Consider the following 13,261-nt stretch of genomic DNA (forward strand, 5'->3'; position numbering starts at 1 on the left):
CAAGGTTTAGCCCCTCTCTCTCCCTGCCATGACTGTTGTGTTAAGGTGTCCGTAGGAGACAAAGCCTGGCTATTTACCCCATTTCAGTTGTTACTTCCATTTTTGAGAGCAAAGAGGAGGTTGGTTATAAATATCTAATATGGAGTCCACCTATCCCCTGTTTCAAAAAAATACAAATAGAAGGCTAATTGTAAGTGTCTGGCCTGAAGCCCACTTTTTTTAAACCTGCCCCAAGAAATGTAAACAGTTGTAAATGTCTAGACTGGGACTCATCAGTCTCCTGCCTCACTTACTCCCAGTCCTATAACCTGCTACACAAAGAACATTGGGCCAGATGCTGGGAAGGGCATTGAGGCAACCTGAGTATATATAGTAATGTTCTAGGCTCTAAAAGAAGATGAAGAACCACAGCATTTGCTTCTCCCTTGGATCTCAACCCAGGACAAAAACAGTGTTAGAATTTTTCTCACCAAATAGTACCAAGCTTCTAAACATATCAATATTAAAAGCCAAGGAGACCTAGGCTTTCATCTTGTAAAACTGAAACTCTGTACAATGGAACAAAAACTGATGAATGGTACATTTTTAAATGGCTGAGAGGGCAAATTTTATGTGTTTTATTTTTTAATCACAATTTTGTAAAAGGCTCAGTGTGTGGACTCATCTCCCTAGATCTACTGCTACTCATATCCCCTGGATTCAGTGTCCCACATGCCCCTGGAACTGGTGCCACTGTAAGCTCATGAAACTGGTACCCTCACATTCCTCCAGAACCAGTGCAGGACCTGGCTCAGCTGGTATCCTTGTGCAAACCTGAAGGTGGTCTTTCCACACCTAACACAGACTGTTAAGACTGGAAAGAGATGACTCCCACTTCAAATAAACAGACACCAATGAAAGACTACATGGAGCATGAAAGTCAAGGAAACATGACATCACTAAAGAAAAAAATATTTCCAGTAGCTGATCCCAAAGAAATTGTCAGGCGAGTGTATATTCCTCAGTCCTGTCTCATCACAACAAAGATTTGGAGTGACGGACATTAAAGCCCTCGGCGTGTCACAGCTCTTGGGTCTTGGACAGACTGTGTTATAGCTCTCAGGTCTCAAACGGACCGTGTTATAGCTCTTAGACAAATCAGTGTTACAGCTCCACCTTACAGCTCTATTTTGTTTAGATAGTAGCAGGAAAATCCATCCTCGAGGCATGAGGGCATGTTGACCCAAAGACACGAAGAGAAGAATGCCCCAGCGCGAGGGAGAGAGAGAGGGAGAGAGGGAGAGAGAGAGGGAGAGAGAGAGTGCACCTTGGCTCCTCTTTTTATATGTTTTTTTTTTCCTCCCCCTGAGCCCGTCAAATGTAAATTGGGTTAGCCAGGAGTGTTGTTTGTTTTACCTGAGGTCCTCACTCTGGTCCTCGGACCTCCCTTTGTTCTATTTTCAAGGGGTTTTCGCTTCCTTATCTTTTAGCCACCGCCATCTGGACTCCTGTTTCCATTCTAACTACCTAACATTCCCCCTGAAGAGATGAGAGGCCCAATTCTTTGGGAATAGGGGCGTTGAGGTCTTTTTGGCTACTTCCTGCCTAACTGGAACGGCGAGGGGTATTGGGCCTCCCCACTTGCTAGTTTCAGGCCTCTGAGTCCTCATAGCAGTGTCCATCTAAGGGTGAGTGATATTTTCCATGGTCGGCTGTAGTTTTATGTCTTTGTTGAACTGGCGCTGCATGTTGTAGCTTGTCGACCTGGGCAGAGACAAAACAAGTTAGACAATTGATAATACATGGAGCAATCATAAGCAGCATCAATATGGTATAACAAGGACTGGTAGGGACATTAGCCAACGCCAAATTCCCATCCCCAGGATGGCTCAAGTCCCCCCTTGTTCAGGGATCAGAAGATTTATCTCCTGACTGTTTTGGAGTACAATTCCGTCAAGCTGTGTTGGCTCTTTTGAGCTGTCCTGAGGAATCTTATCCTCAGGAACCAGATTTTGGGGGTTTTCATTAGAATGGCACTCATTTGTAGTTCTGAAAAGGTATCTGAGATCTCCCAGGGGCTCACAGGTGTATTGAGTGTCCTCTTCTCTTTTCTTCCATGGCTGGACTCATGAGTAGTGAATCCAGGAGTCATGTCCTGGTATCTTGACTGCTGTGGGGGTAGAAAGTATTACAGGGTAGGGGCCCTTCCAGGTGGGCTGGAATTGAGTCTTTGGGGACCCATCTTTCCAGACTTTAATTAGGACTTGAGTCCCTGGAGCATATAGTGGTGACTCCTTAGAATCTTTTGGGTCCTGGTTCATACCCCACAAGTGTATATCCTGTTGGAATTGCCCAATGGCCATGGTATAAGACTGGAGGGTCTGAACCTCTGGATCTAGGAAGACGTCACTGACATAAACAAAAGGTCTCCCATATAGCATCTCATAAGGACTAAGACCAACCTGTTCCTTAGGGGCAATACGGGTGCAGAGGAAAGCTATTGGTAAAGCCTCCTTCCATCCCAGGGAGGTTTACTGGGTTATCCTTTTTATCGCTGATTTTAACAATTGATTGGCTCTTTCTACTTTTCCTGAAGACTGAGGCCTCCAGCACAATGGAGATAATAAGCAATGACAAATGCTTTAGAGACCCCTTGGGTGACCTTAGAAGTAAATGATGTCCCATTGTCACTTTGTAATGACCTGGGCAGGCCAAATCTTGGAATGATTTCATGGAGCAGTTTTTTTTTTTACTACCTCTTCAGGGTTCTCAGTCCAGGTGGGAAAGCCTTCAATCTATCCTGTGAATGTATCTATCATGACTAATAGGTATTTACACCCTTGAGAAACTGGCATCTGGGTGAAATCCATCTGCCAGTCCTCTCCTGGATACGGCCCACGTCGTTGGGCGGGCTGGGCTAGCTGGGGTCTTCGAGCTCCTTGCGGGTTGTTTAACTGGCAAGCGGGACAAGAGGAGACCACTTGCCTTACAGTTGTTTGGAGGCCTGTTCCTCTGAAGGGCCTTTCTAGTAATCTTTGGAGGACCTTTTCTCCTAAATGAGTGATGGCATGTAAGGAGTTAACCAACCTCCACTAGAGGTTTCCAGGCAGAAAAAGGAGTCTTTCCTTTTGGAACCACCCCATATGATCTTCTTTTTTTTTTTTTAATATCTGAATTATTTATTTATTTATTTATTTTTAATATATATATATTTTAAATTAGTTTATTTTCTATTTTTTAACTTTACAATATTATATTTGTTTTGCCATACATTGACATAAATCCACCATGGGTGTACATGTTTTCCCCTTCCAGAACCCCCTTCCACCTCCCTCCCCATCCTGTCCCTCTGGGTCATCCCGGTGCACCAGCCCCGAGCACCCTGTATCACGCACATGTGATAATTTACATGCTTTCATGCCATTCTCCCATACCATCCCTCCCTTGCCCTCTCCCATAGAGTCCATAATACTGTTCTATTTATCTGTGTCTCTTTTGATGTCTTGCATGCAGGGTTATCTTTACCGATTGACTAAATACCATATATATGTGTTAGTATACTGTATTTGTGTTTTTGTTTCTGGCTTACTTCACTCTGTATAATAGGCTCCAGTTTCATCCACTTCATTAGAACTGATTCGAATATATTCTTTTTAATGGCTGAGTAATATTCCATTGTGTATATGTACCACAGCTTCCTTATCCATTCATCTGCTGATGGGCATCTAGGCTGCTCCATGTCCTCGTTATTATAAACAGTGCTGCAATGAACATTGGGGTACACGTGTATCTTTCAAGTCTGGTTTCCTCAGTGTGTACGCCCAGCAGTGGGATTGCTGGGTCATATGGCAGTTCTATTTCCAGTTTTTTGAGGAATCTCCACACTGTTCTCCATAGTGGCTGTACTAGTTTGCATTCCCACCAACAGTGTAAGAGGGTTCCCCTTTCTCCACACCCTGTCCAGCATTTGTTGCTTGTAGTCTTTTGGATAGCAGTCTTTCTGACAGGCATGAAATGGTACCTCATTGTGGTTTTGATTTGCATTTCTCTTATAATGAGTGATGTTGAGCATCTTTTCATGTGTTTGTTAGCCATCTGTATGTCTTCTTTGGAGAAGTGTCTGTTTAGTTCTTTGGCCCACTTTTTGATTGGGTCGTTTATTTTTCTGAAATTGAGCTGAAGGAGTTGCTTGTATATTTTTGAGATGAATTGTTTGTCCATTGCTTCATTTGCTATTATTTTCTCCCATTCCAAAGGCTGTCTTTTCACCTTGCTTATAGTTTCCTTTGTTGTGCAAAAGCTTTTAAGTTTAATTAGGTCCCACTTGTTTATTTTTGCTTTTATTTCCAATATTCTGGGAGGTGGGTCATAGAGGATCCTGCTGTGATTTATGTTGGAGAGTGTTTTGCCTATGTTTTCCTCTAGGAGTTTTATAGTTTCTGGTCCTATGTTTAGATCTTTAATCCATTTTGAGTTATTTTTGTGTATGGTGTTAAAAAGTGTTCTAGTTTCATTCTTTTACAAGTGGTTGACCAGTTTTCCCAGCATCACTTGTTAAAGAGATTGTCTTTCTTCCATTGTATATTCTTGCCTTCTTTGTCGAAGATAAGGTGTCCATAGGTGCGTGGATTTATCTCTGGGCTTTCTATTTTGTTCCATTGATCTATATTTCTGTCCTTGTGCCAGTACCATACTGTTTTGATGACTGTGGCTTTGTACCATATGATCTTCTTGAAAGCCCTCACTCTTTGCTTTAAGAGTCTCACCTTCAGTATATTAAGGAGTTTCTGGCAAATTAGTCTGTGGAACTAGGGTGGCAATCGCTATTAGGTCATTGTTCTGTAATGCTGCTCTCTTAGCTACCTGATCAGCTGCTTGGTTCCCTCGTGCCACTTCCGTGTTCCCTTTTTGGTGTCCTTTACAGTGGGAGACTGAAACCTCAGTGGGCAGATGGACTGCCTCCAAGAGTCTAAGAATTTAATCACTATATTTGATTGGGGACCCTCGGGTGGTCAAGTGGCCCCTTTCTTTCCATATAGCAGCATGTGCATGTAACACCAGAAAGGCATACTTGGAGTCAGTGTAAATGGCTACTCTTTTTCCTTTTCCCAGTTCTAAAGCTCGAGTCAGGGCTATGAGCTCAGCTAATTGGGCTGAAGTACCTGGTGGCAGAGGCTTAGGTGCTATGATCTCAAAATTGGAGACTACTGCATATCCAGCTCTTCTTTTTCCATCAAAGGCAAAGCTGTTTCCATCAGTGTACCAGATTTCCTCAGGATTGGTCAGAGGATCTTCCAAAAATCCCTCTCGGGGTTTTGTCCAGTGGTCCAAGGTTTCTAGACAAGAGTGAAAGGGGAGAGAACCCTCAGGGGTAGGCAGGAGGATGGCTGGGTTAAGAACCTCACAAGGGGATACAGTGAGGTCTGGATTTTCCATCAGCATTACTTGATATCTGAGGATTCTTTGATCAGACATCCATAAATGGCCTCTCCCATTTAGGAGTTGTTTTACTTGGTGGCTGGTAAAAATAGTTAGTTTGTCCCCAAAGGAGAGTTTTAAAGCAACTTCTATCATGATTGCGATAGCTGCAAGATTTTGAAGGCAGGGGGGCCAGCCTTGGGTGGTTGGATCAAGCCTCTTGGATAAGTAAGCTACAGGCTGGGGCTCAGATCCCAACCTTTGAGTTAACACACCCATGGCTACTCCCTTTCTTTCATGGACATAAAGTTGGAATGCTTTTTCTGGGTCTGGCAACCTCAAGGCAGGTGCCTGAGTTAAGGCCTGTTTTAGTATAGCCTCTGCCTTCTTTTGAGGAGTTCCCCACATCAGTGGGATTGAATCATCCCGTCCCTTTAAGCTTTCATATAAGGGCTGGGCAATTAGACCGTAGTTGGGTATCCAGATTCTATAATACCCAGTTAGCCCTAGGAAAGCTCGCAATTGTTTTTGAGTCATGGAGGAGGGCAACTGGAGGATTCCTTATACCTGATCAGAGGACAGCCTCATGGACCCGTGTGTAATCTGAAATCCCAAGTAAGTCAGTGACTTTTGTCTCGACCATTTGTGCCTTTGCACGGGAGACTTTATATCCCCTTTCTGCCAAAAAGTTTAGAACCTGAATTGCATGTTGTTGGGCATTTTTTTCATCTGGAGAGCAGATTATTAGTAGATCATCTACATATTGTAATATTTTCCCATTAGGTCCCAGGTCCAGATCTAGGAGATCCTGGCTAAGGGCCTGTCCAAACAGGTGGGGGCTATCTCTGAACCCCTAATGTAATACTGTCCAAGTCACCTGTTGGTGTTTTTCTCCTGGGGCCTCCCACTCAAAGGCAAAAAGATATTGGGATTCTTTAGCCAGTGGTATGCAAAAAAATGTATCTTTGAGGCTCAAGACTGTAAACCACTTGGCACTGGATGGGATTTTTTCCAAGATTACATAGGGATTGGGTACTGTGGGATGGAGGTAGACTACAGCTTCATTTATGATCTGGAGATCTTGAACCATTTGCCAGGTTCCGTCCTTTTTCTTTACTAAGACGATTGGGGTGTTACATGGTGAATTGGTGGGGATCAATAACCCACAAGCAAGGAATTTACTTATTAAAGGCTGTAGTCCCTCCTGAGCATCTCTTTTGAGGGGACATTGTTTCCTGTTAGGAAACTGAGTGGGATCTCGGAGGACAATGATGACCGATTCATCTTGGTGGGCCCATCCGGGAATTTTCTGGCCCCACACCTGGGGGTTAATTTTGTCTTTCCATAGTTTTTGGTCCCTCTCTATTGGAGAAGGTGTAATAAGCTCTTCAGTAGTAACTAGGAGCTATAGGGCCCTAGGGGCTGAAAAGCTTCCCATCATGAGGGTGGTCCCCAGTTTAGTGAGTTTATCTCTTCCCAATAAGGGAGCAGGACACTCAGGGACCACCAGAAACTGGTGGGAAAATATTTGTCCATCCCAGCAACAAAGAAGTGCTTGGGTGAATCTTTTAGTAGTTGTTTTTCCTGTAGCACCCAAAATGGTACAGGTTTGGGAGGAGAAGGCTCAGGAGTAAGAGATCAAGACAGAGTAGGTAGCCCCCGCGTCAACCAAGAAATTCTCGGACCTACCTGCCACATCCAGGTGCACCCTTGGCTCCAGCCCCGTGATGGTTATCTGTGACAGGCGGGCTGGCTGGAGCAGGCCGCTTCAGTCCTGTTGAACCATTGTGAGGGAAGGCTTGGCGCTTGACCTTGAGGCTCTTGTGTCATGAGGGCAGAGTGCCGCCCATTGTCCCAGTTGATGGCATTTGTAGCAAGCCATTTTAGGAGACTTGTCATGGTTTGGACACTCTTTGGCCCAATGCCCCGCCTGTTTACAGATTAGGCATTTGCCTCGTGCCTTGTCTTTCAAGGACTCAGGGTTTGCCATAGGGCTTCCCTGGAGGGCGGCCAGCATCTGGGCATGCCTTGTCTCTTTCCTTTTCTCCCTCTCCTGGGCCTTGGCCTCCTTCTCCTGTCCTCTGTTATAAAAGGTATTGGTGCCTGTCTGGACCATTTCATCTAAAGAGGAAGCAGGGTCCTGCTGCTGTAGCTGTTGTAACTTAATTTTGATATCTGATGCACATTGGGACAGGAATTTGTCCTTTAAAATCACCTGTCCCTCGTAAGAGTCTAAGTCCAGATTGGTAAACTTTTGGAGGGCCTCTTTTAGCCTTTCCAGAAAGACAGTGGGGTTCTCATTGGGCTCCTGAGTTATTGCTGAGACCCGGGCATAGCTAATTACTTTTTGCTGGGCTGCTTTCAGTCCTGCCTTCACACAGATTAGAAAATGATCTCTTTCCCAGATGTGTTCAGGGTCATTATAATTCCAATTAGGATCAGAGGAGGGGACTGTAGTTTCCCCTACTGGGTATTTATCACTTGACATGTGAAGCCTTGTTGCATACCTTCAGGCTTCTTTAAGACCCTAGTATGTTCAGTGTCAGATAAAATTTGACTAAATATGACCATGTTGTCCTTCCACGTCAAGTCAAAGGCCAAGGTAATATGTTGGAATGTATCTATATATTTGCCTGGGTCATCTGTATAGCTTCCCAGGTCTTGTTTGATTTGTCTTAGTTCTAAGAGGGAGAAGGGCTTATGGACCCGGGTTGGTCGGAATTCTCCTCCAGTTTCAACTAAGGGACATACTTGAGCTGGCTTTTGTGGAGGGGGTGCTCCCAGATATGGGGGCATGTTTGGATACAAGGAAGGAGCACCAGGCAACTCGGGAGCTGTGGGAGGCTCCAGTCTCTTTGAGGGCATGGGAGGTGAGCCTTTACAGGGGGGTTCCTTTTCTTGGTTGCTTGTGCCTAACACCATTTGCCTAATAGGCTCACTTTTAGGGCGTACAACAATCCCATACTTAAGACAGAGTTCCTTCATATCACTTAGTCGGAAGAAAATTCGGATATGGGGATCTCTGTCCATTTCCTTTGTCTTTTGCAGAATAATTCTAGCTGCAGGATGGTATTGTAATTTAAACTCCCATCCTCAGGCCAGTGTTCCTCGTCCCCCAGTGGATACTGCCACCACGCAGTGGCACAAAAGAATTTTAAGCGACTTCTCCTTAGAGTTAGAGGATTGAACAGCTTTCAGTTATCAAGGATGCATCTCAAGGGCGTCTGCCGGGAAGTGGATTGGTTATTTCCCATCTGAAAGACAGTCATGACAGGGAGGAAAAGAAAAAGAAAAAAAACTAACAGGCCTCCTTCAATTTCCATGGATGGACTTCCTTAGGGGTGAGTCTTTCTGAATTATCCTACCCAGTACTGTTACAACCTGAGAACCAGGCGTCCCTGGGTCAGGGTGCAGATCCCCAGGCAGGCTGAGGCATGACAGCCTCCTGGAGGTCGAATCCCCAGGCAGGTAGAGGCGTGATGGCCTCCTGGGAATTGGGTCCCTGGGCAGGTCTAGGCATGACGACCTCCTGGGACCCCTGGGATGGAAGATCCCCGAGCAGGTTGAGGTGTGACAATCTTTTGAGGACCAGATCCCTAGGCAGGTCAAGGCAAGTTGACCTCCTGGTACCCCTGGACTGGAGTTGGGCATCCCCAAGGTCTCCAGCATGACCAGTACTGGGTAGGATTAAGGGATTGTAATTTTCACTCATCGCCAGTTTGTCCACCGTGGATGGGGATACCCTGATGTAAAACAATCTAAGCCTGTGCCCTGAGACTGGGAAATAGTGTAACCATCATAAACCTTGTCCTCTTACTGCTCTAAGGGATTGTAAGTTATTGATTTCTTCCCCTAGTCCTCCTTAAGAGCAGGTTAGGGTGTCTCCACAGGTAAATATTTCGTTGTCATAGACCCACTTTAGGTAATAACAGAAGTAGTGACAAAGGAGTGGGTTATCTGGCCCTGTTAGGGACATTAAGGTATTTTAATAATAGGCTGGGTGGAGCAACAAGGGGGCCTACAAGGGGGTAGGGTCCTAATTGTAGGAGTTAGTAATTGGCTTAAGAACAAATTTGTTTAGAGGCAACAGACCAAATGTTCCATAAAAGTGGAGATTTGATCCAGGGGTATGTTTGTAACTTTAGGACAGGGGTGGTAAGGGTTTGGGCCCAAACAGCCTGCGGGGCTAACTCCCAAAGTGGCAAACATTATCCCTGGAAGCCAAACTGCCTTTGAAGGGATGCCAAATGATGGACTTCTAGCAGGCGTTGTGTGCCTATCTCCTACCCTAGCGGGTTTACTGAGAGATGCTGATGTCGCACATGTTGTAGGAAACATGGAAGATGAAAGCCTGAATATCTAGAGGGACTGGATATTATACAGAATTTCCCTCCCAAGGGCCAGCTATTTTTTGGTTGTCTCTCTAGAAGATTGTACAGGCAACATTGTGAGCCCAGACGGGGCTGAGAAAAGGAGCATGAAACAGGAGGGAAGGAAGCAGAGCACAACCTTTGAAAGAATGACATAGCACAAGGGCATAACATAAACCAATTAAAATCAATTGGGTCCAAGATGACAAGTCAAATTTAAGTAAACCTTAATCTCCAATCTATAAGCCAACAGACCCACACCGAGGTGGCAGGACAGCTCTAAGGCACTGTCAAAAGATGGAGGAGTGGGTGGTTTTCCAATGGTTGGGATGATCTTCTCACTCATTAGCATACGAATTCACCGCGATAGCAAAACCTAGCCAGGCCACATTCCACGGCCCAAGCCCTTGCCCTCTGCAATGGCCCACACTGCAGAGTGCATTTCTCTCTGAATCCTAACAAATCCACCTCTTACCTATCGCTTTGTCTCTCACTGAATTTTTGCAATGAGACATCAGAGCCTGAGCTTCATTAGGTTCTGAAGCCGGGCATTCTGGGTGTTGGCCGGGCTCAAGTCCTGGGGGAGAGAGCTGAAGGACAGGAGGAAAAAGCAGTGGGAAAAACGTGTCAAGGAATCCCCTTTATAGCCTGCCGGAAAATCTGCTGAATACCTGACCTGTGCTCACAGTTTTCATTGGCTTGATCCTTGGCACAGAGTAGAGTAAGGATAGAAGAACCCCCACCTGCTTGGGTAACAGCTACTGGGGCTCAGCAGATAGTGTCTTTGGGACATACCAAAAAGCAGCCTCTCCAGAGTCCCTCAATTGCACCCACTGCCGCCCGTCTGTTCACGGGGGGTTCAAGGAAACAAGAAACGAGAGATTGTAAAGGAATTAAGATTTTGTTAGGCATATGTCCCTCCAGCCTTAGGAGCGAGGGCCTCCTACCTTAACCGGAGGTCTTACGGAATCTGAGACTGAGCCGCATGAGCTTTCTGCTGAGTTCCTTTTTCGCTGTCCTGGTTTCTAGCACGATAGGCCTCTTGTCACTTCCCTTGCGCTGGGTTTTCTTCATGTTCCACTTTTACTGCAAGAGCTTTCACTGAGTTGGGCTCCTGCTGTGCTTGGCCTCCTCCTTGGGGGCCACACAGAGGTTGTTTCAGCCAGGTTAAACCCGACGAGTCACGGCACCACAGATGTCAGGCGAGTGTATACTCCTCGGTCCTGTCTCATCACAACAAAGATTTGGAGTGACGGACATTAAAGCCCTCAGCGTGTCACAGCTCTTGGGTCCTGGACAGACCATGTTACAGCTCTCAGGTCTCGAATGGATCGTGTTATAGCTCTTAGACAATTCAGTTTAGCAGCTCTGTGTTACAGCTTTATTTTATTTAGATAATAGCAGGAAAATCCATCCTCGAGGCATGAGGGCATGTCGACCCAAAGACACGAAGAGAAGAATGCCCCAGCTCGTGGGAGAGAGAGCACGCTTTGGCTCCTCTTTTTATATGCTTTTTTCCTCCCCCTGAGCCTGTCCTATGTAAATTGGGTCAGCCAGGAGTGTTGTTTGTTTTACCTGAGGTCCTCACTCTGGTCCTCGGACCTCCCTTTGTTCTATTTTCGCGGGCTTTTCCTTTCCTTATCTTTCAGCCACTGCCATTCTGGACTCCTGTTTCCTATTCTAACTACCTAACAAAATGAAGATCTACAAATAACCTGAAAAAATTAGAAGAAATTGTTTTAAAGAAGCTTAGCTCCAGAGAATGAGAAGACAAGGTTCAGACTGGAAGAAACTAATTGCAAAAGACACATGATATCAAATGATAAAGGTCTGTTATTTGAAATATACAAAGAACTCTTAAAACCCAACAATAAGTAAACAAACAACCCAGTTAAAGAGGAACCTTAAGACCTTATTAGACACTTCACCAAATAAAATATTCAGATGGCAAACAAGCATAAGTAAAGATGTACCACATCAAATGTCATCAGTTCAGTTCAGTCGCTCAGTCGTGTCTGACTCTTTGCGACCCCATGAATTGCAGCACGCCAGGCCTCCCTGTCCATCACCAACTCCCGGAGTCTACACAAACCCATGTTCATCGAGTCGATGATGCCATCCAACCATCTCATCCTCTGTCGTCCCCATCTCCTCCCGCCCCCAATTCTACACAGCATTAGGGTCTTTTCCAATGAGTCAACCCTTCACATGACGTGGCCAAAGTATTGGAGTTTCAGCTTCAACATCAGACCTTCCAATGAACACCCAGGATTGATCTCTTTTAGGATGGATTGATTGGATCTCCTTGCAGTCCAAGGGACTCTCAAGAGTCTTCTCCAACACCACAGTTCAAAAGCATCAATTCTGCGGCGCTCAGCTTTCTTCACCATCCAACTCTCACATCCATACATGACCACTGGAAAAACCATAGCCTTGACTAGATGGACTTTTGTTGGCAAAGTAATGTCTCTGCTTTTAAATATGCTATCTAGGTTGGCCATAACCTTCCTTCCAAGGAGTAAGCGTCTTTTAATTTCATGGCTGCAGTCACCATCAGCAGTGATTTTGGAGCCCCCAAAAATAAAGTCTGACACTGTTTCCACTGTTTCCCCATCTATTTCCCATGAAGTGATGGGACCAGATGCCATCATCTTAGTTTTCTGAACGTTGAGCTTTAAGCCAACTTTTTCACTCTCCTCCTTCACCTTCAACAAGAGGCTCTTTAGTTCTTCTTCACTCTCTGCCATAAGGGTGGTGTCATCCGCATATCTGAGGTTATTGATATTTCTCCCGGCAATCTTGATTCCAGTTTGTGTTTCTTCCAGCCCAGCGTTTCTCATGATGTACTCTGCATAGAAGTTAAATAAGCAGGGTGACAGTATACAGCTTTGACGTACTCCTTTTCCTATTTGGAACCAGTCTCTTGTTCCATGTCCAGTTCTAACTGTTGCTTCCTGACCTGCATACAGGTTTCTCAAGACACAGGTCAGATGGTCTGGTATTCCCATCTCTTTCAGAATTTTCCACAGTTTATTGTGATCCACACAGTCAAAGGCTTTGGCATAGTCAATAAAGCAGAAATAGATGTTTTTCTGGAACTCTCTTGCTTTTTTGATGATCCAGCGGATATTGGCAATTTGATCTCTGGTTCCTCTGCCTTTTCTAAAACCAGCTTGAACATCTGGAAGTTCACGGTTCACGTATTGCTGAAGCCTGGCTTGGAGAATTTTGAGCATTACTTTACTAGCATGTGAGATGAGTGCAATTGTGCGGTAGTTTGAGCATTCTTTGGCATTGCCTTTCTTTGGGATTGGAACGAAGACTGACCTCTTCCAGTCCTGTGGCCACGGCTGAGTTTTCCAAATTTGCTGGCATATCGAGTGCAGCACTTTCACAGCATCACCTTTGAGGATTTGAAATAGCTCAACTGGAATTCCATCACCTCCACTAGCTTTGTTCGTAGTAATGTTTTCTAAGGCCCACTTGACTTCACA

The 13,261-nt window shown here is 45.2% G+C and overlaps 1 protein-coding gene across 1 annotated transcript; it reads right to left on the bottom strand.

The window, feature by feature from the left end:
- Nucleotides 1–602: 602 nt before the first annotated feature.
- On the bottom strand, nt 603–10,841 carry LOC145512402 (uncharacterized). The gene is made up of 4 exons (XM_081506126.1): nt 10,733–10,841; nt 7,087–7,146; nt 5,142–5,315; nt 603–1,743 (listed from the first exon to the last, which is right to left on the bottom strand). Exons 1-4 carry the CDS (start codon nt 10,839–10,841, stop codon nt 1,700–1,702), a joined length of 387 nt encoding a protein of 128 aa, XP_081362252.1. The 3' UTR covers nt 603–1,699.
- Between the last annotated feature and the right edge of the window lie 2,420 nt (nt 10,842–13,261).

This window comes from Giraffa tippelskirchi, chromosome 7 (assembly GCF_054371585.1).
Source record: "Giraffa tippelskirchi isolate mGirTip1 chromosome 7, T2T-mGirTip1v1.2.pri, whole genome shotgun sequence".
Lineage (NCBI taxonomy): Eukaryota > Metazoa > Chordata > Mammalia > Artiodactyla > Giraffidae > Giraffa > Giraffa tippelskirchi.

What these genes read in the sequence shown, in the direction of transcription:
- LOC145512402 (XM_081506126.1), bottom strand. Translation starts at nt 10,841, where the DNA reads ATGAAGAAAACCCAGCGCAAGGGAAGTGACAAGAGGCCTATCGTGCTA. An exon ending in GCGGCTCAGTCTCAGATTCC is followed by an intron (nt 7,147 to 10,732) that starts GTAAGACCTCCG and finishes TGCTCCAGCCAG; the next exon opens with CCCGCCTGTCACAGATAACC. An exon ending in GGTGCACCTGGATGTGGCAG is followed by an intron (nt 5,316 to 7,086) that starts GTAGGTCCGAGA and finishes ACTCTTGTCTAG; the next exon opens with AAACCTTGGACCACTGGACA.